The sequence below is a fragment of the Sceloporus undulatus genome, chromosome 3 (genome assembly GCF_019175285.1).
Source record: "Sceloporus undulatus isolate JIND9_A2432 ecotype Alabama chromosome 3, SceUnd_v1.1, whole genome shotgun sequence".
Taxonomy (NCBI): Eukaryota; Metazoa; Chordata; class Lepidosauria; order Squamata; family Phrynosomatidae; genus Sceloporus; species Sceloporus undulatus.
The window spans coordinates 200,688,264-200,714,295 of record NC_056524.1 but is presented as its reverse complement, the minus strand read 5'-3'; the positions used below and the strand labels follow the sequence as shown (position 1 = coordinate 200,714,295).

General features: G+C 40.7%; 1 protein-coding gene across 1 annotated transcript in view; it reads left to right on the top strand.

The window, feature by feature from the left end:
- The first annotated feature begins 2,067 nt into the window (after window positions 1–2,067).
- Window positions 2,068–26,032, top strand: part of FHIP2A (FHF complex subunit HOOK interacting protein 2A) — a 47,763-nt gene continuing 23,798 nt past the window's right edge. Inside the window, 6 exon segments of the mRNA XM_042457622.1 lie at window positions 2,068–2,412; window positions 11,417–11,495; window positions 12,345–12,514; window positions 18,205–18,309; window positions 18,476–18,598; window positions 23,425–23,712. Of these exon segments, the coding sequence (XP_042313556.1) occupies window positions 2,368–2,412; window positions 11,417–11,495; window positions 12,345–12,514; window positions 18,205–18,309; window positions 18,476–18,598; window positions 23,425–23,712 (810 nt within the window). The 5' untranslated portion in view covers window positions 2,068–2,367.

Below are 26,032 nucleotides of genomic sequence, written 5' to 3'. Positions count from 1 at the left end.
GAAATTAAGTAGTTAACTGGAAAGCCTAGAAGTAAGAGGGAGGGAAAGTCTGAAAAAGTCTGTTTTTTCTTTTTAAAAAAGGTTGTTAATAAGTAATTGGAATATAAACAAAGATGCAGAGTGGATATCAGTAAGAAGATAATTTTAAAAAGAGGGGTTCATGGTGGAGAAAGTATTCCATACTTTCTATAGAGATTGATACGCAGTTCTCACTGTTTCTGGGACCTTTTGTGCTCTTGGGTTTCTTCCTAAAATTTAGCTTTTTAATAATCTTTTTTTTTAAATCTGCAAAAGGTGGGTCCCTCTGCCTCATTTCTCAGTGGCCCTGTTTTGGCTCAAGTCTTGTCAGCTCAGTCAAGGACTGTGCTCCTGGAGAGATTTTAAAAATAAATAAAGCCCACTGCAATTTATAAAACAGTGGAGGGGTTTGAAGGGACACTCTGCTGGTCCTCCTGGCTAAAGGATTTCAGGAACTGTCGTCCAAAAAAGTAACTTTTTCAACCCAGTCCTCCCTTTTTCTGTCATAAAACTCAAGGTGGTACAGAAAAGGTGATTTTCCATTGAACCACTGACCATCCAACAAGTTTTCAGCATGGACTGGTACCTGCTGGGGTTTGATTCAAAGACCCCTGTGGATACCAAAATCTGTGTATACTCAAGTCCCATTGCATATAATGGCATAGCTAAATGGGGTCCCTGATATAAATGGCAAAATCAAGGTTGTCTTTTTGGAGTGTGTGTGTGTGTGTGTATATATATATATTCAATCTGTGGATGGTTGAATCCATGGATAAAGAATCAGTGGATACAGAGACCTGTCTGTGGTTGGATCTGCGCTTTGGGAATTCCCAGTCTGGGAATTGTAGTTTTGCCATAAGATCTGAAGGCATACGACAATAACAACAACACACTCAGTCTGCTCCTTCTGCCTGCTTGTCTGGCTGCGACAAGGTGGCCAGATACTGCATCATAACCACAAAGGAGGATAAGGCACCACAAAATGGAGGACACTCAATAAAAATGGAGGGACCTACCAAATAAAAGCTAAAAACACTCATATAAAGTATAAATTCATTCCATGTGGTTTATTTACAAGTATATTGCATAGACAGTACTGCATTTTATTATGTACTGAACCATATTTTTCTGATAAGCCTATTAGCCTTAAAAGGCCTTGTTGGCATGCAATATATGTACAGAACTCTTCTCAGTCACGCGCAAAATGGCGGCTATTTTGGGATTCCTCAGAAGCTTGAAATGTAGGACATGGACTAGTAAAGGAGGACTGAGAGGTTTAGGGGCTGCTGTTGGAGAGGTCCACTGGGTAACCTGAGGCGAATTATGATCTCTGCAAACTATGGAAATCTAAATTACAGTGGATCCTTGTTATACGCTGGGGTTTGGTTCCAAGATCCCCCGTGTATAACAAAATCCGTGTATGCTCAAGTCCCATTAAGTATAATGACATACCAAAATGGTGTCCCTAATAAAAAATGGAACATCAAGGTAAATTTATACTTTTTTGGAACATTTTCAAACCGTGTATGCTTGAATCCGTGTATAAAAAATCCGTGTATAAGAAGGGCTGACTGTACAAGTAAATTATCACTGGCATCATGGCAATCTCAATAATATACTGGGAAGTGTGTGTGTGTTCAAATTGCCAGTTGATATATAGCAGTCCTATCTATCTATCTATCTATCTATCTATCTATCTATCTATCTATCTATCACCCTATCAGAGGGTTTACTTTAGGGTTGCCATATACTAAAAATGACTTGGAGGCACACAACAACAACAACAAGGCAGAGAGGTCCAGTGGATGACCTTGGGCAAGCACACTCTCTCAGCCTCAGAGGGAGGCCGAGGCAGGCCTCCCTTGAACAAATCTTGCCAAGAGGGCCCTGTGAGGGTCGCCATAAGACTTGACTAGTGCACAAAACATTGGGTTTCCATTAAACTCTTCTCTTGAAGGGCTCCTGGACTTCAACTCCCAGAATCCCAAGCCATTGGCCAACATGGCCGAGGCTCCTGGGAGCTGAAGTCCGCAATCTCTGAAAGGGCAGAGTCTGGGGGAACACAACAGCCACAGACAAGCGCCAGATGAAGCCCAGGCCTGGCTGCTAAGGCTGAGCCTCTGAGGGCGGCTGCCGGGCGGGGAGGTCCTTGGCGGAGGAGGAGGCGGAGGCGGGAGCGGGGCCCGGCGGCGGCGGCGGCGGCCAGTGCCACGGTGTCCCTTCCTTCCTCCCCGCTCGCTCAGCCTCCTCGGAGCCCCGCATGCAGCCCTCACCCTGGAGCGGAGGCGGAGGCGGATCGAGGAGCTCTCGAGGTCCTCCCGGCAACGGCTGGCCCAGTCCAGGGACAAGATGTTCTCCAAGTTCACCTCCATCCTCCAGCACGCCGTCGAGGCGGTAAGGGCGCCGGCGGCAGCGCCATTCACGCGAGGCCGGGGATCCTTTCGGGCCTAGAAGGGGAGGGAAGGGAGGAAGGAAGGAAGGAAGGGGGCAGCTCTCTCTCTCTCTCTCTCTCTCTCTCTCTCTATATATATATATATATATATATATATACATACACATAGATAGACATATATGTGTGTGTGTGTATTAAAAGTCATTCTTAGGCTGAGTTTACGAAAGAAAATATGTTCAGGGGTAGCCTTTTCTTCATATATATATATATATATATATATATATTCTTAGATAGATATATATATAGACGTATGTATATACATATATATGTATACTGTACACACACTATCTATATCTATATGTATATATAGGTGCGTACATGGATATATGTGTGTGTGTGTGTGTGTGTGTATATATATATATATATATACAGTATATGGGTGTGTGTGTGAGAGTGTGTGTGTGTGTGTGTGTGTGTGTATGAGAGCCAGTAGGGTGTGATTTGAGCATTTAATGTTGACTCTGGAGAACAGGGTTTGTGTTCCCGCTTGGCCATGAAGCCCACTGGCTGACCCTGGGCAAGTCACACTCTCTCAGCCTCAGAGGATGGCAGTGGCAAACCCCCTCTGAAGAAATCTGCCAAGAAAAACCCATGTTAGGTTTGACTTAGGGTTGCCATAAGTTGGAAGTGGCTTGAAGGCACACAACAACAACAAGTGTTTGTGTGCACATGTGTGAGCCAGCGTGATGTTTGAGTATTGGATTATCACTCTGGAGACTAGGTTTCAAATTCTGTCTCCATTCGTGGAAACCTTGGGCAAGTCACGCTCTCAGCTTCAGAAGATGGCAATGGCAAACCTCCTCCGGAGAAACTTGCCAAGAAAACCCCATGATAGGGTCTCCTTAGGGTTGCCATAAAGTCAAAAATGTTTTGAAGGCATGGAACAACAAATGCATTATGTATGTCTGCTTGCTGCCAAAAGGGCAATTAGGGGAGGTGTCTCTGGGGAACCTTTTCTTCTGGTTCTAAAGAAACTGCCTTACAGACCATAACAAATCAGCCCCTAGAAGAAATCTTTGCTTTTTGAGCCTTCAACTCTGCATTTTGCCTAAGAGAGAAGACTCTGAGTGCAAAAGGGGAACTCTTGTTTTCATACAGGCTTCCTTAGGCCAGAGGCTGTCCCACATTGGAAAGACTACTACCTGAGCAGCGGGACTTTGAAAAGTATGGATAAAACTGGCTGACACTTGTCTTGCCTGGAAATCTGGGACCTTTTCACACTATATGGTGGGAACGCCATGATTCTGCTTCAGCTTCCATGGCAGCCTCCTGGGATTTCCATTTTGGGGAGGCATATTTAAAATTCTCAGGCAGAAGGCTCTAAGTACAATGACAACCGAACTCAGGTCTTCCAGGTTTTTGGACTTGAGTTCCCAGAGTCCCAGACCATTGGCAAAGATGGCCGAGTCCAAAACACCCAGAGGCCCGGAATTTGCAAATCGTTTCTCTAGCGCCTCACCACACTACAAACCCCAAGGATATCATAGGATGCCACCATGACAGTTGAAGCACTATCATAGTGCTATAACTGTATACTGTGTTATGCCCTCCTGGCAGGATGGTGATGGAAGGCAGTGATCCAATGGGATATTTAGCGTTTGTTAGAGAGCTCTTGTACCAGTCTATAAATCCCAGGATTCCATAGGATGGAGCCAAGACAGTTAAAGCTGTGTCCAACTGTATTAATTCTGTAGTGTGTCAGTAGCCTAAACTTCATCAAAATCAATAGGACTGATTTCAAGTGTTGTTGTTGTTGTTGTTATTGTTGTGTGCCTTTAAGTTGTTTCTGACTTATGTTGACCCTATCATTGAATTTTCTTGGCAGGTTTCTCCAGAGAGGGTTTGCCATCATCATCCTCTGAGGCTAGGATATTGTAATTTGCCCAGAGTCACCTAGTGGGTTAGCATGGCTGAGTTGGGATTTGATTCCTGATCTCCCAGTGTTCTAGTCCATGCTCAAACTACTACACCATGCTGGTCCTCTACTTCTGAGCTGACATGGGTTTTTAATAGGGGATAACTACTCTTGGGGAGAGCCTACTTTGGAGACCAGGGTTCAAATCCCACCTTGACCATGGAAACCCACTGGGTGACTTTGGGCAAGTCACATTCTCTCAGCCTCTGAACATGTCTTGCCAAGAATAGCCCATTATATGTTTGCCTTAGGGTTACCCTTAAGTCAGAAACTACTTGAAGGCACACAGCAGCAACTGATCTTGTAGTTAGGTAAGCCACACATTTCAAGAGTAGTGAGAACTGCAGGGCTGAGATCTGTGTGTGATAAACACATAAGTATTTGAGGAAGGACACACGTGTAAAGAAAGATACACATGGCACCCCGCTCTCTGAAAGAAAGCAGCATTTGCCATGGCTTCTTATCTGTGACAGAAATGGATTTTCACCAGTCACACATTTGATAGGAGTAGAAACATTGTGTAGAAACATATGAATGTACCTATGTAGATATCCTTCATGCAAAGGAGGACTTGGTTGTTTAAGTGGGCCTAAGCCTGCTTTCAGATGCAAGAGCTTTATACACATCTATAAATATACGCAGAGTCTTTTCCCACACCAAAAGATATGCACACATTAGAGAAGCATTTCCACTGTGGGGGAGTGTTCTCACTGTAGTGTCCCAAAGTGAGGGCCATCTACCAACTCTCGTATTAGATGCCTTCAGGTGCAAGTTGACATTTCATCATCTGACAGCGTAGCATTATGATAATTGTGCCATTTAGGCAGCAAACTAGTAATATCTGAGGGCCATCAGAACCTGTCAACAGTTTATGTGTCTATAATGAGATAGTTTGATACACCTCAGATATCAGCACCTTTTTATTCTCGGCAAAAGTTCATTGTAATTATTCTTTCACCTTCCGTAGGTTAGCTAGGTGATCCCAACTGATTCTGTGACCTGTGGCAAAGAATTCCAAAGGTTGATTATAGGTCTGTGTAAAGTAGGCCTCGTTTTTAGCAGTTGCATTGCCCTTTAATTTGCTTTAATAGTTCCTTGAATAAGATAACTTTAAAGTGCAGTCTTCAAGCTTTTCATTTTCCCTGTAAATTTTCATGCCTCACTCAGTACAGAACAAACCTGTGATCCCAGAAATAAGTTTATAGAGTGAAGCTTTTCATTAAATCAAACATTGTAAAAACTTAATTTGTATAGACTTTCACCATGTTAACACCTTAATATACCTGATTCAGAATTCCAGTGGACAGTTTCATGTATTGCTCTTAAAAGTATGCTTACTTTATAGATATATGCTTGCTTTTTATATGTTCATATAAATATCTTCATATATGCTTGGGCAAATACATAAATTATATTGTTGGGACTAACTACAGCACTACTTAGAATGGGTCAGAATATACTGGCTAGATATTTTTCTTAGTTACTTCATTTCATTATTTCACTTAAGAAAAAGTTTTTAAAACTATTATTATTATTTACTAGCTGGTTCACATTATGTACATTTGCAACATATTTTAATCCATTATTTCTCTATTCTTGTCACAGTTTCTTTGTATTTAATTTCATTTGTACTTTGCACTTAAAATTGTGTACTAATTTCATATATAATTCTAGATTATTACTATTATTAATATGTCCATTCAAGTTGACTCCGACTTCTGGCAACCCTGTCATAGCTTCTTCTTAGCAAGATGGATTCAGAGGAGCTTTGCTGTTACTTTTCTCTGAGGCTAAGAGATTGCTTTTGAGCTTTACTGGTCCAAGGCAACCCAGTGAATTTTCACAGCTGAGCAAAGACTCAAACCCTGGCTGATGGGAGTCCTGGTCTAACACTTAAACCACTACACCACAGTGGTTCTCTTAATTCTGGATAGTGCACAATAAAATGCCAGTAAAGCTCAAAAGCAGGCAGCACTTCAGTGTCCTGTTCAACATTATTGTTGATCAACATAAAGTTGAGTCTCAAAGCTGAACACATGATAGGAAATGAGAAAGGTTTGTCTAGCTTTGACTCTAATAGCATTGTGTAGTTTTATCAGCATCATTAAACAATCAAGGCACCATAGTAGATGAAGTCTCTACCTCCAACACTTTTTTAATTTTTAAAAAATGAAGTTAGGAATAACTATAAAGCAAGCCAAAATGTATGAAACACTCTCTTATTAAAGCAGTAGTATCATAAAGGAAAGATAGTATCATTGAATTTTGTGTGTTTTTCTATTGTTCACTACTGAAATATTCTTGCTGCAGCTTGACCTATGAAAGGACTACGAGAGTTCAATGGGATTGATTACAAATAGTCTGTACTGGATATTGTGTTCTCAGAAATTGAATATGTGCAATGGTACACTTTGCTAAATACATGTCCACATTATATTTCTTCCAGATCATGAACGCTAATCACATCTCTTAACTTTGTTAGAGATGTGATTAGAAGCTACAAATAGGTTAAAAGGAAAGAGTTATAGCCAATCCTTAGGCATCAAAATCAATGGGCTTAGCTGTGCATAAAGCAAAAGACCTCTTCAGAGATACATTTCAAAGATTCTTACAACAATGTTTGTGTAGGCATTTAAATGTTGATGTATGTATGTATAAAATCCTGCAGGCTTTGCTATCCAGATCTCAGTTCTTTCTGCAAGTCACTCCTAATGTTGTAGTCAAGATCTGGTACTGTCATTTAACTCCATATTCAGGAATGCCAGATGTTGACACATGATATTAAATCAGGCAGACGTCATATTTATTAGAAATGGCAGGCTGTCTGCGATAATACTAGAAGTGAAGACCTGCTGTCGTACTGTTTTGTAAAATACTGTGAAAAATGTCAGCAGAAATAGATAGTGTTAAAATAATATTAGAACTAAGGGAAGGATCTAACCTTTCAAGTGGATTTTTATTAGATTATTCAGCAGATTAAGCACTTGGATGAATGGATCTTTTAAATATCTTCCCCTTAACTAATAGGATGTGTACTCAAAAGTAAGTACCACTTCCATAGTGATGAGCCCCCAGTAACTTTGTATATCAAGGATGACAAAGTGTGGTCCTCCAGATATTAGTGGGGTAAAACTGCCAGCAGTCATAGCCAGGGGTGAGAAACGCTTGGAGCTGAAAGGATTTGGCAGCTAAAAACAGATACTGTTAATTTTTAAGCAGTCATTTATTCCAATACAATAATTGACAAAACCATGAATGGCAGGCACCATCTTAGAGGAGGCATTCTACAAGAAGATGTCAGTTCTATACATGTGCACGTTAACAAAAATAAGTATATTCCGTTTTGGTAGTCCTGTCTTTTGAACACGTATCTGCATTCAGATTGAATCAGTGGATTAGTCAACCAACATAATATACAATTAATGACAGCTCTTTTGTAGCTTGATCATTATTGAGTATTGGTAATGGTGTTACTGTATTGATGATCTTTGCTCATTGGAACTCTAGGGTCTATTGACACATGTTGTGCAATAGGGTAGATCTCTTGTCTTTAAGGGGGAAAAGTGCTTCCCCAAATGATATATATTTTGGCTCAACCTTCTGAGGTTCCAGTCTCACAAAGGGATCGAGAAATTGGGATGCCTCTTGAGGGAACAAATTAAACTTTCCATTTCTAAAACATTGAAAATACCAATATCAAATGGCCTTGCTAGTTGGTTGGCTCTAAACTTCTTTGTTTTTAAAAAACAGTTCTTCCCTTACTTTTGGGGTGGTAGGCCTACACAGATCTGCACACTGTGTTCTGACAATGCTGAGAATGCATGTGTTTTGTTAGAAAGCTGAAGGAAATGACCAAGAATTATTTTTCTGACTACTAAAAAGGGAATTTTGAATTTTAAGCAGCTCTGGGATACAGAGGAATTTGACAGATACTACAGCTGTTCAGCTTTGTTTAGCATGATGTTGGTAAAGACAAAAAATCTTTAACAGAGGGAAACTGGGAGACTTAAAGAGCTGCCAGTCTGTTGAAGGTTGCATTGTTTGAGAAGGTCAGGGTCAAGAAAATCTGCTGCTGACTATGTAGGTGAATTATTACTTGCAGGAGAAATGGAACTAGCAACCTGATACATTTTATGACCCCCAAATTAGTTTCAAAAGTTATGAGAACTGAATAAAAGCCAAGAGCAAAAGTGCATCCATCACAGGTCAGTTTTTAATATTGCCCATTTGTTGACCCTTCCTGTGCAATTTGTGGCCTGAAAAGCTCACAGAAGAAGCTCTTCATTTTCAAAGTGGAGGCAGGTTGAGCACCTAACCAGTCACAAATTGGTTTATTTTAATAGTAACATTAGTAGTAGTGACCCAGGAACAAACTACAAACAAGCTGGACCTATAAAATGTTCTTCTTTTATATTTATTTCTTCAGTGTTCCTTAGCAGTGTAATTTAATTGCCAATTTAGTAAAAAGCTTTGCACTGTAGCAGTTTAGGAATGATCAGAATGCTAATGGGTTGTAGTCAGTTGATGTAACCCTATTGACATACATGTTCTTTAACCCAGCAAAGATTTTATCAACAAAATGGGGGGGGTATGATTTTTTCAGTAATTTTTCCTCCCCGTGAATCACTTAGATTTACCCCAAATCTGCTCTGGTGGTTTGTGGAGTCACTTGGAATAGCATAGGACATACTATGAGGTTGAATGAGAGAAGAGATAATGAAAAACTGCTTTCCTTCTGCTGATGAAAGACTTGCTGATGGAAAACTCTGTTGGATCAGGATTGCATGACCTTTTTTGGATTCAACTCATTGATCCAGCAAAGAAGGCAGACACATTTACATATGTGACCCATCCATGTCAGTGCTGTCACATTTGCAAAAGTGTCCCTTTGGATCTCCTTAATTGAATAAAGAGCCGTCCTGCAAGAATCAAATACTTCTGTAAGATTTCTATATGGGAAATTTCTGCATAATATGGAAGAACCCTTCAGCAAACCAGTTGGAGTATTTTAATCTATCAGTATTTTAGTTACTCTTTCTATGTACTGTGGATAGACATAAATTTTCTTTCTTTATTAAAAGGTTTGTGACCCAACCAATAGTCAGAGATTGCAAGGCAAAGCAGAACAACAATCCTTTTTTAAAAACATAAAACTATTCAACATTTTAAAACAATTAAAAAGTTTATAACATTTTAAAATTGTTTAAAACAATATAAAACAAGTTCAGGGATAGAATTTCACAATCTTATCACTCCATGATCTCTAGGCCACAACTTCAGTAAATTTTCACTTGGTATCAAAGTGAAGCCAATATCTGCCAAGAGAGGAGAGTATTCTAAAGTCATGGCAATGGACATGAATTTCCTTCCCCAGCAACTCTAGGAAAAGTAAGAAGACCAGACCTAGTGAAGTTAAGATCCAACTTTATTGAAAAAAATGTATTTCTGTCCCACACCCTGGCAGGGCAGAACAGAACAGAACAGGGCCCTGACATCAGCTTTCCATATCTATAGATTCTTTCTCCATGGATTCAGCCATCCATAGCTTGAAAATCTTCAATCTGTCTCTGTCGGCCCTGGTGGCGCAGTGGTTAAATGTCTGTACTGCGGCCACTCATACAAAACCATAAGGTTGCAAGTTCAATTTCAGCAAAAGGGCTCAGGCTTGATTCAGGCTTGCATCCTTCTGAGGTCGCTAAAATGAGTAACCAGATTGTTGGGGGCAATTAGCTTACAGTTGTAAACTGCCTAGACACTGCTAGTTCAGTATGAAATGGTATATAAATGAAGCTGTTTGTTTTTGTGTGTGACTGACTATTCCAAAAAGCAAAGTTTGATTTTTGCCATTTAATATAGGGAACACCATTTTACTATACTATTGTATTTAATGGGACTTGAGCATCCATGGATTTTGGTATCCAAGGAGGGGGTCTTGGAACCAAACCCCAATGGATACCAAGGGCCCTCAGTAGTTTGCTAAGATTGCCAAGTCAGTATTGCAAAGTGCTTGTGATGAGAACATTCCATCAAGTTAACAGATTTGATAGATGTTTTGACTATAGACTAGGCATCAGTTGGTCATGCAGAGATGCTAATAAATTAAACAACCATTCTCTAGTGCCTGCCAAATAACCCATTCCCCAGTCTCTCAACAGCATAGGGAACAAGATATACCATGTAACCTTCGCAATGTTAGCTTGTTCTACTACAGGAAATTTCAAAGATATACAATTAAGAAAATATGCAAGCATTTTTCTGGGTTAGCTCATGAGAAGCCATATAAGTACTCCTTTCATACTCCCCTCTTTTTCTGTTGAAAAAACCTCTATTTTAGGAAGAACAAGTATACAAAGTATATATCCTCTGTAGGGATTTCTAGAGACCAGTAGGGCACCTCATTTTCTGCAGGCCAATTACAGGTAAATTGCAGGTTGCCCTCAGAAGTATTTTTTGTGAAGATTATGTGTCCATTACCAATGCAGAAGTGATTAGGGCCAAAAGTGCCCATGTAGGTGTATCAGACATCTCAACAACTTGTACTTTTGGCCAGATATTCATGAGCATAACCTTCTTGCAGATAAGACCTTTCAAGAGTATTAAGCTGACTTTGAGATGAGAATCTCACAGTTCACATGGAATCTGCATCTAGTGCTGGTGTAGAGATGGGCATTGCCATATTGTGTTTCTTTATGGATTCAAAAGTGAACCCAGACCTGACTTTCATTTCCCATATAGGCCCTCCATGTGCTAGGAAAAGAACTCTTCATTCTCTATATTCCCATTTTAACAACAATACAAATTGTGATAGTAAAGGATCTATAGCTTGAAATGGAAGCATTTCTCTAGTTGGTTGGGGTAACAGAATGGCATACATGAGAAGGCCTGATCTTCTCTCTCCATTAAACCATAAGTACAATTCCAGTATTCTGTACTATTGAGGGTCTGACTAATGTCCTGTGTGTGCTGAACATATAACTTGGAGAAAAACTATGGGGACTATCTTATGCCTGTTCTGTATTACCCTTTTCTAGCTTGCACCATCTCTTCCATTACAAGAAGATTTTGTTTACCACTGGAAGGCTATTACACATTACTACATAGAAACATCAGGTGAGAAAAGTTAGATTATACTCTCCATATCAATATCCATATATACATCTGAAGTATATGTATGGGAATACTTGGTTGTCACTTAAAATGTTGCTCTGGGAAACAATAAAATTCAGAGGGCTGTAGTGGGTGGGCCTTGCAGGTAACACTTTGTAGCTACTTCTAAAATACATTCAGTGGTACTAACACAGAGATCTGAGATCTTTAGATGTTGCAATTTGTCCTATGACCTTGTTCCTCTGCAGTCAAATGACAGTTATTTGTGGAGATTGCATAAGAGGGAATAGCTAGCTTGCCTCTGGATTATTTATATGTTTTCAGCATGGCAGTAAAAATTGCCTGCAGATTCATCATACAAAATTACATTACCTTTGCTTTCACAGTCTCCTGAAAATAAATCCAGTTTTCTGGAAATAAATAAATGCAACATAGACTACAGTTATATTAATTTCTGCCAGTATAAGGCTACAATAAAAAAAAAATCCTTTCACATAAATTAACTGATGATTTACACTGTGATTTAACACATGAAAATGGCTGTATAATTAGAAGCTCAATCATCTTGTTTCTATCCATTTTGTATAGCTTTAGTGCTAGTTATTTAAAATATATAGCAGAAATTCACAGTCATCCTTGTTCATTTTAATATGCATTGAAATGCCATGTGTGCACACCAGTTTTAAAGCTTAGGTAAAGTAATAACTATATTCTTGTTCCTTTCTGTTTCTCTGATTACAAGTGCAATTAAACACAGTTACATAAGAAAAAAATAAGAGGTGGGTTGACAGTGGCAGTATAATATTTAACTGAGAATGGAAGCTGTATTTTTAATGGAGACTCTTTCCATAGATGATAAAGCCCCTGTGACAGATACCAACATTCCATCTCACCTGGAGCAGATGCTCGATATTTTAGTTCAGGAAGAAAACGAAAGAGAGTCTGGAGAAACAGGGCCTTGCATGGAGTATCTGCTACATCACAAGATCTTAGAGACTTTGTATACTCTGGGCAAGGCTGATGTAAGTATTACAGGTTCTGAATTTATTTGGATATGATTTTGCTTGTTTAATTTGTGTAGTTTCTTTCAGTCCTTTTTTCCTAGGCCTTCTCATACAAATGGTATTTTGTTGAATTGGTCACAAATGTTGTGTTAAAAGTGTTAACTCAGTGCTACTGCTGATGGATATTGGTGTGTGTAATGACCTGAAAAGTATGGATCCTGGGAGTTGTGTTGCATTATACATTACTGGTACTCTGGTCAATAGAATTTGTTGTATCCATCTAGTTTTTAAATCTTTCCCAACAATTGACAAAATTGTACTAAGTTTTAATGCACAAGAGTTATAAATTATTTCAGGATTTTTAGATGCTGTCGTATTTAATGTCTCAGATTGTGTGCCCCTCAGTTTTGACCAGCCTTTGCTGTAATAAGCAGTTTGTGGTTGACTTGAATGGGCGTTACCTGGAGATGCAACCAATCTAACTGTCACACTTTTCAAGGTACATGCAGAATAAAGGCTTGGTGAATAGGAAGGTGGCTGCACTGCTATGACATTTTTGGAAAGCTCTGTGTAGACTGGTGTAATAGAAATACAACATAATCCTTAAGAAGCAGAGCCCTCCCTCCATGGCATCTGTCTCCATCTGGCCTGGCAGGGAGTGAAAAGACAGGCCCAACACAATTGGGCCTATCCTTAAGAAGCAGTGCTGTCCCTCTATGACATCTGTCTCCATCCGGCCTGGGAGGGAGTGAAAAGACAGGCCCAATGCCATTGGGCTTGTCCTTAAGAAGAAGAGCCCTCCCTCCAGTCCATCTGCCATGGTCCATGTCTCAGAGGGAGAGAAGAACCTGATCTCCTTCTGCACCACCATTCCCTTCTCCGTTTGTGTCATGTCTTTTTAGATTGTAAACCTGAGTGCAGGGAACCGTCTAATTAAAATAATAATTGTAAGCCACTCTGATAGCCTTTAGGGCTGAAGAGTGGGGTATAAGTACCATAATAAATAGGATTAACAGAAAATCTGACGACCTTTCCTCTGCATAGTGTGTCTTATGACTTTTGTTAGGTTATTCTGCAAGCATGTTAAGAGCAGGTTGACTCTAATCCACTTCCATTCATAGCAGGACAATTAAAACTGTTTCCATACATTGATGGTGGTACATTACAGTCTTCTATATCTCACTTGGAAGAATGGAAAGACCCAATAGACATGGATCCAACAAACAGGAATGTAAAGTGTTAAATTTTCAAAGAATGTTGTACAGCAGGAGTGGGAAAAGTATGAGCTTGCCTAGGGATATGGGGAACTTCACCTGCACCAAGTGCAAGTTGGTGGCCCTCTTAGAATAATAATAATAATAATAATAATAATAATAATAATAATAAAAATTTTATTTATATGCCGCCCTTCCTCCGATCAGGGCGGCTTACAACAAGTTAAAATACAATCAAATTAAAATACACACAAAAAATACACATTAAAACAAACCAACAGTAAAAAGCCCCATAGCCCAGCCTCTTGGCCACGAAAGAGGAGGGAGGCCCACAGGATATTTATTCGGGGAATGCCTGTTGGAATAGGAAGGTTTTAAGGTCCTTCCTAAATTGGGCCAGGGTAGTAGACGAGCGGAGCTCTGTGGGCAGCGCATTCCAAAGGGCTGGGGCAGCTATGGAAAACGTCCTCCGAGAAGTGGAGTCTAACCTAGCCCCAGGCACCTTCAGTAGCTGCTGCCCAGACGTTCTGAGGGTGCGAGGCGGAATGTACGGGGAGAGGCGGTCCTTTAGATATCCTGGGCCCAAGCCATTTAGGGCTTTATAGGTAATTACCAACACCTTATATTGAGCTCGGAAGCGAATGGGCAGCCAATGGAGATCTTTTAAAACCGGTGTTATATGGCTGGTCCTGGGAGCGCCAGTGACCAGCCGGGCTGCCATATTCTGCACCATTTGTAGCTTCCGAGTTTGGTATAAGGGGTGCCCCATGTAGAGTACATTGCAGAAACCCAGTCTCGAAGTTACCAGAGCATGTACAACAGTTTCTAGGTCCCTCTGGGCCAGGTATGGGCGCAGCTGGCGAATCAGCCGAAGCTGATAACAGGTGCTCTTGACCGTCGCATTCACCTGAGCAGTCAGGTGAAGCGACGAGTCAAGAAGCACCCCCCAGACTGCGCACGGAGTCCTTCACAGGGAGCGTGACCCCGTTCAGGACAGGTGGAATCACCGCCATTCCTGGACCAGGAGAACCTATCACTAGTACCTCCGTTTTCTCTGGATTCAGCTTGAGTCGGTTTTCCCTCATCCAGCCCATTACTGACTCTAGACAGGCCACGAGAGGAGAGACGCCATCCCCAGTCACTGCATCAGTCGGAGACATAGAGAAAATGATTTGGGTGTCATCAGCGTACTGATAACCCCGCGCCCCATGTCTCCGGATGATCTCTCCCAGCGGTTTCATGTAAATGTTAAATAGCATGGGAGACAGAATGGCCCTTTGAGGGACCCCGGTTTTAAGGGGCCTCTTGTCGGAGCACACGTCTCCCAGCTGCACCATCTGGGACCTCCCGGAGAGGTAGGAGCGGAACCACTGGAGCGCAGTGCCCCCAATCCCCACCTCTGCCAGGCGTCCCAGAAGGATACCATGGTCTATGGTATCGAAAGCCGCTGAGATGTCCAAGAGCACCAGCAGGGACACGCTTCCCCTGTCAATGCTCAGACGGAGATCATCGACCAAGGCGACCATGGCCGTCTCAACCCCGTAACCCGCCCGGAAGCCAGTTTGAAATGGGTCCAGATAATCCGTTTCATCCAAGACCGCCTGAAGCTGGATAGCAACCGCCCTCTCAATCACCTTTCCCAGAAATGGTAGCAGCGAGACAGGCCGATAATTATTATGTACCAGGGGGTCGAGGGAGGGCTTTTTTAGGATCGGTTTTACTATGGCCAATTTAAGATCCGATGGAAATAGCCCATCCCTCAAAGATGTATTAATTATCCGGTGTAACAATGATGTTACCACCGGTCCCCCCTGGGCCGCTAACCACGAGGGACAGGGATCAAGAGAGCAGGTTGTTTTCCGAACACTTCCGAGGATCTTGTCCACATCCTCGGTACTCACCAACTCAAACTGATCCAGTTTAACATAGTCCACGGAGGCTCTGGACACTTCTACCCTAGGTTCTGCTATAATGTCAGCGTTCAGACCTTCGCTTATACGAGAGGTTTTATCCGCAAAAAAAGTCGTTAAACAAGTCACAGCAGGCCTTAGAAGGTTCAAGGATCTGGTTCAGGGCGGGAGGAAGCTGGGTTAGCTCCCTGACCACCCTGAACAACTCTGCCGGACGCGACTCCGCGGACGCAATACGGGCACCATAGAACGAATTCTTTGTTGCGCGTATCGCCTCTCCGTAGTCCTCTAACAATTGGTCTAGGAGAGCCTTGTCGTCTAAGCAAAGGTGTTTCCGCCAACGGTACTCTAGCCGTCGCAGAACCCGCTTCCTCGCCCGGAGATCTTCTGTGTACCAGGGCTTACGTTTGGAAGCAGGTCTGAGAGGGCGCTTGGGAGCGATACTGTGTATAGCCCTAGAAAGACCGGTATTCCAAATACCGGTAAGGGCATCAACAGAGTCGCCGTCATTTCCAACTGCGAGCCCCTCTAAGGCTTCTTGGAACCTCTCAGGTTCCATCAGCCTTCGAGGGTGGACCATCCTAACAGGTCCACCACCCCCGGGGGGGATCTGGGTAGAGGCCTTGACTTTCACCTCTACCAGGAAATGATCCGTCCATGACAGGGGGGAAACATTAGCTATTTCCACCCACGGATTCTCTGCCTCCGAACAGAAGACCAAATCAAGAGTATTACCCGCACAATGCGTGGGACCCTGTATCAGCTGGGACAGGCCCATGGCCGTCATGGTATCCATGAATTCCCGAGCCGCACCGGGTGGAACATAGCTGGCCGTGAGGGAGATGTTGAAGTCACCCAGGACAAGAAGCCTGGGCGTCTCCAACATCAGTTCAGCGACCAGCTGTGTCAGCTCGTTAAGGGAGTCCGCTAATGCACGGGGTGGCCGATACACTAACAGAATCCCTAGACTGTCCCTAGCCTTTAGGGTCAGGTAAATACACTCGATATAGGAGGTCTGTCGGATGTGGTTCCTGGAGAGGGACACGGTGTTCCTATGTACCAAGGCCACACACCCCCCCCCACCCACCTAACCTGCGCTGGTCCTTCACCGAGTACCCAGCAGGCAGGGCCTGAGCCCACACGGCATCCCCTTCAGACCCCAGCCAGGTCTCGGTAATGCAAGCCAGGTCACACTTAGAGTCCTCCAGCAGATCCTGGAGGATGTGGGTCTTGTTGTTAAGAGACCTGGCATTGCACAGGAGCAGCGACAGGGTTTGTGGCACGGTTGGAGTGACCCTCAGGAGAGAAAGTACAGCAGCTGGAGGCCCAGGTATCTACACTTCAGCATCATAGGGAGCAAGAGGTTTTCCTGGCCAGAACGGACCAGACGGTCCTGGACGGGAAACACACAGAGGAAGTTGCTGGGGAGGAGGAGGTCACTTCACATACAACAGAAGTAGATGTTTGGAGGAGGGTCACACACAGAAGTAGGGAAACCAGGGAACATTCGGTGAGCTTGCAGCTATAGAATCGATTTGGGCTGGTAAATAGTCACCTTAGGCGGCCCTGCTGCAACCCCAAGGCAGCTTCAAGCCATTCTGGGTGTGACGCATCAAATGTCATGCCCCTGGAACATCTTGAAGTCACCCATGTCTGGTTGGCTGAGTGACCTCCGGGCGTCTTGGGAGCCTGCGGTGTCAAAGCTTTCCTGGCCAGTCTGCTCCGGCTTAAAGTTATGATCCTATTATAGCATGGAGCCTCCCAGACTCACCCCTGCAGACCAGACTAATAACTTAAGAACCTAATTCTAATTGTTTGCTGTAACTGAGCTGATACAAAAAAAGGTTCACTTATGCTTTACTTATCTGGATTATTATATATTAATTGTTTGACCAATTTATGTGTTGTTTTATTTTACAAAATGTGGACTTCATCAATATAAACCCAATTGCATATTTAAAAAAAGACTGGGTGTGCTTTACAAAGCCAATCATGGCAAAACAGGAATTTCTGTAATTATCGTTAACAGCACTTGTTCTCTTGGTAAAATCTTTTAAGCTTTCCCACCTTGGTAACCCTGTTCCTCTCCTGCATAGCACTTCAAGTCTTGTATGCATATTATAGCTCTTAATTTATTTGTATGCCACTTGTATGTACAAGTTTGTTCCCAAAATGATTTGCAATGGATCAGGTGAAGACCAATAAAATATAACCGTTCAAAACATAGCACATTATACAATGTGAATAACCGTGACAATAATTTTCAATAATTTGAAATGTTAGCAACAGTCTGTGGTACAACTAAGGGAACCATATTAGGCAATACTTTATGTAGATTTGCAGTTATTTCTAAATCTTTGTCCATGTTTGAAATGTATTAACCGCATAACATAACATTAAAGAAGCTGGTCACCTGATTTAGTTCTTATGTTTTATATCAGCTCCCTTTAATGTACAATTAATCCAATTTGAATATATTTTGTGTATTTGTCATTAAACTAATGTTTCTATGTTTTGTGATTTTTCTCTTTATCAGTTTCCACATCTTTTTAAATACCATATTTATTTTTTCTCTTTTTTCTAGTGCCCTCCTGGAATGAAACAGCAAGTTTTATCTTTTTATACAAAACTTCTGGGAAGAATACAGCAACCTCTGCTTCCACACATAAATGTACACAGACCTGTGCAGGTACTCAATTGATTTTAAAAGGACATTTTTAAAGAATTGAATGCCTATTAATATTTGGTATAATGTTTGAGTTTTCTTGTTGATAACAAAATTCTACAGTATACTTATTGCATTTTATTGGCTTTATATTTTCTGTACTTTAACTGTTATTAATTAATTTTGACAGAAATTAATCAGACTTTGTGGTGAAGTCCTGGCAACACCCACAGAAAATGAAGAGATCCATTTTCTTTGCACAGTGTGTGCAAAGCTGAAACAAGATCCATACTTGGTTAACTTCTTCCTTGAGGTGGGTAAACCCCATTGCTTGCTAATGGATTTTTATTATGAAAAATATATGCTAGGTGGAATATAGCAGAATTTTCCAAACTAGAACTTTTTAAAGAATAATTTTATACCAGTTTTATGTCTTGGTAAGGCAGGATATCCATTGATTTTAAACTGTTTTTGCAATTAAGTATGAGGTACTTCTCTCCTTGTTTTTCTACAAGGGTAAAATTAGATTTGTTCAGGCCTTCTTGGACATTCTTATAAATTTCTTCTGCTTTGACTCTCATATGTCTTGCAAAATCTCACTCATTACTGCATTAGTATCCCTTCAACTTCCATGTAGTTATTTTCAAATTACTGATAGAAGCACCTTTGATATGGGTTGGAAAGGACACTCTGATAGTGCTTCCCTGAACAAAGTAACTCAACACTATTGTTATTTACTCAGCATTACCTCCTGAGATAATGTTTTCAGTGGAATCAAACAAAGAATTAAATTACTTTAAATACCTGTCATATATAGATTATGCTCCCCTTGCAATTTCAGAATATTTATCCCCCAATATAAGATTGTTTTACCTTCACCTACAAAGATGTGAACATCAGTATAGAGAGGAAAACAGTACAGTACTCATTCCCATAATATCCCAATAGATGCTTCCATAGGCCTTGGAATTGGTACTCTTGCTACCAACTATCCAGAAGTGCACTATATCATTAGTAGTTGCAGTTGACTGTTGGGTTATGTCTACAGTCTTGGGAAACATTTTGAAGGATCTCTTGTTCAGCAATAAAGAATAATATTTCCACAGAATGCAAGCAACTCCTGCTTGTAATCCCACCACCCTTCAGTCTTTCTTGGTTGCTGTGAAAGTCACTTCCAAAACACCAACCGTGTGGATGCCTTATACCAATGCTTTTGAGGCTATTTGATATGGTGGACTAGTAATTTTTTGTCTTATGTGCCAGTGACATGTATCCCTGGTTATAACTTTTCTTGGAATTGTTACACCTGGAAACATGCTGTGGACTACCAGCCAATGACTCATGGACTCACATCAGTTCAGGGAGCACCACTCTGGATGGCACTATGGGAAATGTAGCTACCTCATATCCTTCAGCTAAGCATATAGCACTAGAAATTGTGGTGAGCCTGGCTGATTGCCTCCAATCAACTTCTCCAGTAGTCATCCTGAGTGCCTTCTGTACAAATTCAGTAGCTGGAAAAGGAGTAGGATTTTTCTTGCAATATCCTGTACAGAGCTGAGTACAGTCCTGATGTGGTTCTGTGAAACTCTGCTTTTTTGATTTAAAACAACACTGTTTCATTTCTCAATTATTACTATAAACTAACATTCTTATGCTGTGGAACCTCAGTGTTGCTTATTTCTTATTATTTGCTTTTTTCTTGTGGTGGTGTCTTTAAGGCAGTTTGAAGTGAAGGTACGCAATACATATATTCTGAAAAAGTTTATGTAGTCAGATTTACTTAGTTTTTAGTTGTTCCAGTGGAAGATGTATTTATTTTGATTTGACATTCTTTTCTTAACCCAAATAATGCTTTCCACATATCATTTGCCACTAAACTGAATTGATTTTTGTTTTGTTTTCTTTCTGTTAAATTCAGCAAGCTGTTGCTTGTTCTTATTGTCCCCAGTGATCTGGTAGTGAAGCCCTTGGTGTTGCTGGTCTTGAGTCAGAAAACATAGAGCCTATTTCATTAAACTTTCCTATTAGGTGATTCAGGATCCTGTTCTGCATATTCCTAGGAGGCAGGTGAGCAGGTGGGCCTCCACATTGCATGAACAACCCAGGCACTCTTGTCATTTTGTTCTGAAGTTTGATGCATAAACTCTTTGTTGTTGCTGTTCCTCTAATACTGTAGTTCCCAACCTTTAGTACTCTAGATGTTTCAGACTTCAGCTCTCATAATTCCTGACTCTTGGCCAAGTTGGCTGGGGCTTCTGGGATCTGAAGTCCAAAACAAACGAAAGACCAAAGGTGGAGAATCATTATTAATCTACTAACATTGTAATACAGGTGGCAGAATTCTTGTTGGCTATCACTGTATTGGAGTAAACTCATTGGGGAACACACAGCTTAGAGCTGAATAAATCTTCAGTTTCATGCTAATTCAGGTTTCTGTCTGCATCTAAGCTTGGGGCCAAAACAGATAGCCCAAAAGGGTTGGCGTGATGCCACCCCTGAGAGAGTCAGATTGAGGCTGCGGCAACCACATGCTGCATCCCCAATCTGGCCAGCTTCCTCCCCAAATAGGAGCAGAAAACCGCCCTTTCTGTCATAGTGGTGGCTTTTTGGTGTTTCTGTGTTGCGGTTGTAAATGCCACATCGCTGCACATTAGGTCAGCCATGTAGCTTCTTGGTGGTGTGGGGCATGCGCTGTCTGAACACCAGGCCTCCTGGAAGCCAGCTTTTACTGCTGGTCTGTTTTGCTCCATAGTTTATCAGGTCTGTGATTTGGTTATATTTAGTTGGCCATGTTTCATAAGTATTGTGCCTCATTATTTTAAGGGGAACTAGTGCAAAGATTACCAATGAAATTCTCAAGTGCCAGCTTATGCCATCTCTGTTCTATAAGTCTAAGGCCCAGTATGAAAGAGACATTAGACTACTAAAACAAAATGTTTACATTGGGCCTCTAGCTCTGGAGGAGCTATATTAGCACATTAAGAATTTGTAGTCCAGATACACACTGTCTTGGCACATTGATGCTTCTGTGTGTCTCAGTGCCACAGCTGAATGTAAGCCAGTGTGGATACTTTTATTTTACTATATATACTCAACTATCCATCAACCTTATGTATAAGTCAAGAGCAGGTTTGGGGGCCAAAATCATGGATTTTGATGGATAAGTTGAGGGTAAAGTTTAGGGGCACGTAACAAAGGATCTAAAAGTATGAAGCAAAGGAAAATAATGCCAAAGAACAATTGCAAAATTCCAGCAGACATAAGTGTTTGTGATTACCCTAAAATCTGGGTGAACAAGAGAGTGGGGTGAGGTGGGGTGTCAGTGCTTCCAGGACAGAGAGGATGGTTCCCTTTTTAAATAAGAGTTAAAGTACATTACTTAGCCTGTTACTTGACCTGTGGATAAGTCGGCTCAGGTTTTTTGAATCAATCTTGACTAAAATTTCTAGATTTATACATGACTATATACAGTAGATGATCAGTATTACTTAAATTGACTTTTAATTCCAAGGACAAGAAGGAGCTAAATGTAGCCCATTTGAAAACTAGCCAGTGTTTCTGTGATAATTTTTTTCAGGGAAACAGGGATGTCTAGACACTATAATTTGCTTCATTTTACTTCCCATCTTGGTTTACACCAAGAATCACCCTATTATATTATGCTACATTATATTATTATACTAATTATAATTCCTGGATCTGAGTTCATTTTCTGTGATGCATGGTTTGTTGCATGTTATTTCAGCACTTGCTAGGAAGAAAAACTAAGTCTCACCATAAGATATTGATAGAAGCTCAGGGATATTTATTTGCACAATTAGTGTTTATGCAAGCTTATTTTAATAGCGGAGTTGCCATCCTATTGATTGTAAAAGGAATACTGGAAGGAGCCAATGACTTCATCTTCAAGGATGATGAATTGTGTACACATATAAGCATTTTCCTATGACCAGTGCATGTATTGATGCACAGAATCTGTGCACTGGCTAGCAAATCTGAAGTCCTTTTTAAAATGCTGAAACAGATTTGTAGAAGGAGTGCAGGTGGAAGACTTGTAGTGCCTGGGAAAGAATCAAGCCCTTGTTAAAGTGATAAACTTCCTAAAAATAATTTCTGGTTCTTAGCACATTTTTTGTTTTTGTTTTTCTTAGAGATATACAGCTTAGAGGCATGATTAGATTGGAATCTGAAGCTCTTTCCAGAGTGAGAAAGATAAAGTGGATTGGGGTCTTGACCTGAAAATCCACATTTTCTGTTGAATGTCTTAGTGTCAGAAGGTTACCTGCATCAAGTGACTGTGACTTTCGTACTGAAGACTGAACAAATCAAATTGCATCTTCATACTTCAATAACCTGATAGAATAAGTACACCTGTTGGACTAACTCATCAGTGACCATTAACTTTTCTCTCTTCAAGATAATGTCAGTGGCCTACCATTACCCAGATAAAAAGTTCTGACTAGATTTGATTGTGATGCACTTACATGCTTGCATTCACTTGACAGGTTTTCTTATCTTAGAATTTGTGGAAGATTTGGGTTTTATTTATATGCATTTTAAACTCTTAAAATGTTATGTGCTAATTGCATATAACCTTACTGATAAAAAGTGTTTTTATTAGAAAGTAAGAAACATAAGAAGAAGTGAATTACAAGGGATAAAAAGTCCATTTTATATACATTTTTAATAATACAACATTTGCATGTTTCAAAAAATCATGAGATAGTAGTTAAGTCTAATCCAAAATATTTGAATGAGTGCTCAACTATCTGTATAAGACAGGCAAAGATAATAAAATTCTGAAGCTTCCTATTGCTGACTTGGAATAAATTACCTCTCAGAGAGTTGAAGATAAATTCTGTGCTTAAGAGAACCCTGAGAACCACAATGAAGAGCTTCTTTCATGTATCCATTTCAAAAATTGAAAACTGGAATCAGCATCTGGAATCAGTTTCTTCAGAAAAACAACACACTGGTTGACTGCTTCTTCTTCCTTTTCTGTTTCTTGATTCATTTTGGATAACTGCCTCTGTATTTCTGCCTGCTTTATTTAGGAAGTATTCATTTTGCTATATTTCTGGTTTAGAGCAAGCAGTAATTTTATCGTTGTAATTCTCTGTTTTTAACGCTTTTCAGAACAAGCTAAAAGGGCTGGCTTCAAAAGGCACAGCAAGCTTAATTGCAGAAGACATACTAAAAGGCCAAGATTCTGTGGTGACAGATACAGGGCAGGCTGTTCAGCCTGAAGAAACATCAAGTGGAGTGGAGCAAGCAGAGAGAGAGAATGACCTTCCTGAGCAGGCAGATGACCTGTCCACAAGTCTAGATGAATTAAACGTTCTTCCATCCCCTGAGGCATTAGCTGTTCGTCCACATGGAGACTATAATTTAGTGAATTCCTTACTCAATCTCACCAAAAGCCCAGTGAGTCACTGTCAGATGTGGTAGAATTAATGTTTGGGGTTTTAGGAGTATGTGTATTTGTGTATTGATCTGTCTGAAGGCTTTTTATTGATTGCACAGAAATAAATGAGAAAGGTCTCAATATATAACACATTATAAACTTTTAAGTGCCCAGTCACCAAGTTCCATGTTTTGTACTATTTTGAATATAATTGACATACAGGTACATGGGCGTATTTTTATTCTTTCAATGCATACAGATGTGGCTTTATGTGAATTTTATTTTCAAGACAATTCCTTGCCTATTGAAACTGAAATGTCTTTCTCACATGCCAGCTAAGTATTCTAAACAGGTAGATTAAAAACTAAGCATTATTTTATTATTTCCAAATGTTCAGAAATATTTTAATCTCCTCATAATTGTGAGTTGAGCTTTCAGAGAAGCTGAGGTTCATACCCAAGGTACATTTTTTTGCATGGAGGCTGAACTTCTGTCATTTCTTCTCCTTCTCACTGTTATGATGGCTGCTGATTTATTTTTAACTGAAGCCCATAGGAAGCTCAGAAATCTATTATGCTGTAAATTGCTTTGTCTTGCTCAAAATAGGATGTACTAAAATAAAACATTGCAAAACAAATATATTGGCTCTTTTGCAGATCACACGGAAACAGAGTACAGCATGTTGAGAAAAAGCAAGGAACTTTTAGCTTACATTCTCTCTTCTCATCCTTTGTACCAGAAGGAATTCAGATCATTGAGCTTTTGCTTTCGGAAACTTGAGCTTTTGCCCTTAACCAGTTTGATATGTCATCTGGAACAATAGCTTTGGTTTGTCTGTAATCGTAGAACAAAACCAATTTCAGTCATGGCTTCTGAAGCTGACTTGCTTAAGCTTACCATAGTTAAATGTTAACCACAATTCCTTTTTTGGATGATATAGCAAACTATGGTTAGCTAAAAGTACAAGTCTTCTGAACTCGTCATAGAAGAGTGGCAAGTGTACACAAACTCAAAGCTCATTGTGGCTTGTACTATGCCAAAACATGCATGCTGCCATATGTAAACAAATACTATATTTTACAGTTTTTTTACAGAGCAGCCATTGGTTATGGATTTACCTTGTTAAATAAGTACTTCTTATTCATTGTCATTTACTGCCTGGATAATGTGGCATTTCTTCCATTGGCAAATTTTTTTTGTCTAAAAAGTGAGAAATCTGTAGTGGCAAAGTAATTAGGTTGTTCTGACATCATTCTGCTCTATCTATCTATCTATTATGGTATTTATACCCAGCTACTCATTCCTAAAGGATATCAGAGTGGCTTACAATTATTATTTTTAATTAGACAATTCCCTGCCCTCAGGCTTACAGTCTAAAAAGATATGACAGAAAAGGAGAAGGGAATGGTGGTGAGGAAGGGGATCCAGTTTAACAGTTCTTCTCTCCCTCTGACTCCTGAACTATGGCAGATGGGCTAGAGGGAGGGCTCTTGTTCTTAAGCCCTGGTGGCGCAGTGGTTAAATGCCTGTACTGCAGCCATTCACTCGAAACCACAAGGTTGCGAGTTCAAGACCAGCAAAAGGGCCCAAGCTCGACTCAGGCTTGCATCCTTCCGAGGTCGCTAAAATGAGTACCCAGACTGTTGGGGGCAAATTAGCTTACTTGCTGATTAGCTTACTTGCTGTTCACCGCTATGATCTTTGGAATAGCGGTATATAAATAAAACAAATTATTATTATTATTAAGAATAGGCTTGATGGCATTGGGCCTGTCTTTTCACTCCCTCCCAGGCTGGATGGAGTCAGATGCCGTGGAGGGAGGGCTCTTCTTTTTAAGGATGGGCCCGATGGTGTTGGGCCTGTCTTTTCACTCCCTCCCAGGCCAGAGTTTTGTTTAAGTGTGAGAATGCTTGTTCAATAATCTCTAATTGCTATAGAGCTAAGTGGCATAGAGTAAATTTCATTAAGGCTGGTGCACCAGCTGTAACATCTCTCTGGATAGAGAAATCCTGAGTACCAGTTATCTGTGATTCAGTAAACCAAAGGATGGATTACTGCACTATATTATTTGCTGGGGTGCTTTTGAAGTTTATCCAGAAGCTTTAGTTAGTCAAGCACAGCCATTACTACCTAGATGCAGAAGTGTACTTTGCCTGTACAGTACTTTAAAAAAATTGTTAGCTTCTAGTCTGTTTCTAGGCATGATATAAAAGGTTGATGCTTATGGTACTTTTAAAGCTATGCAGCACTAGTGAATATTTTCCATATCAGCCTGGCTAAATGCTAGAACCTTTCCCCCATGTACTTCCATCATCTGAAACAAGGCAGATGATTGTAGGA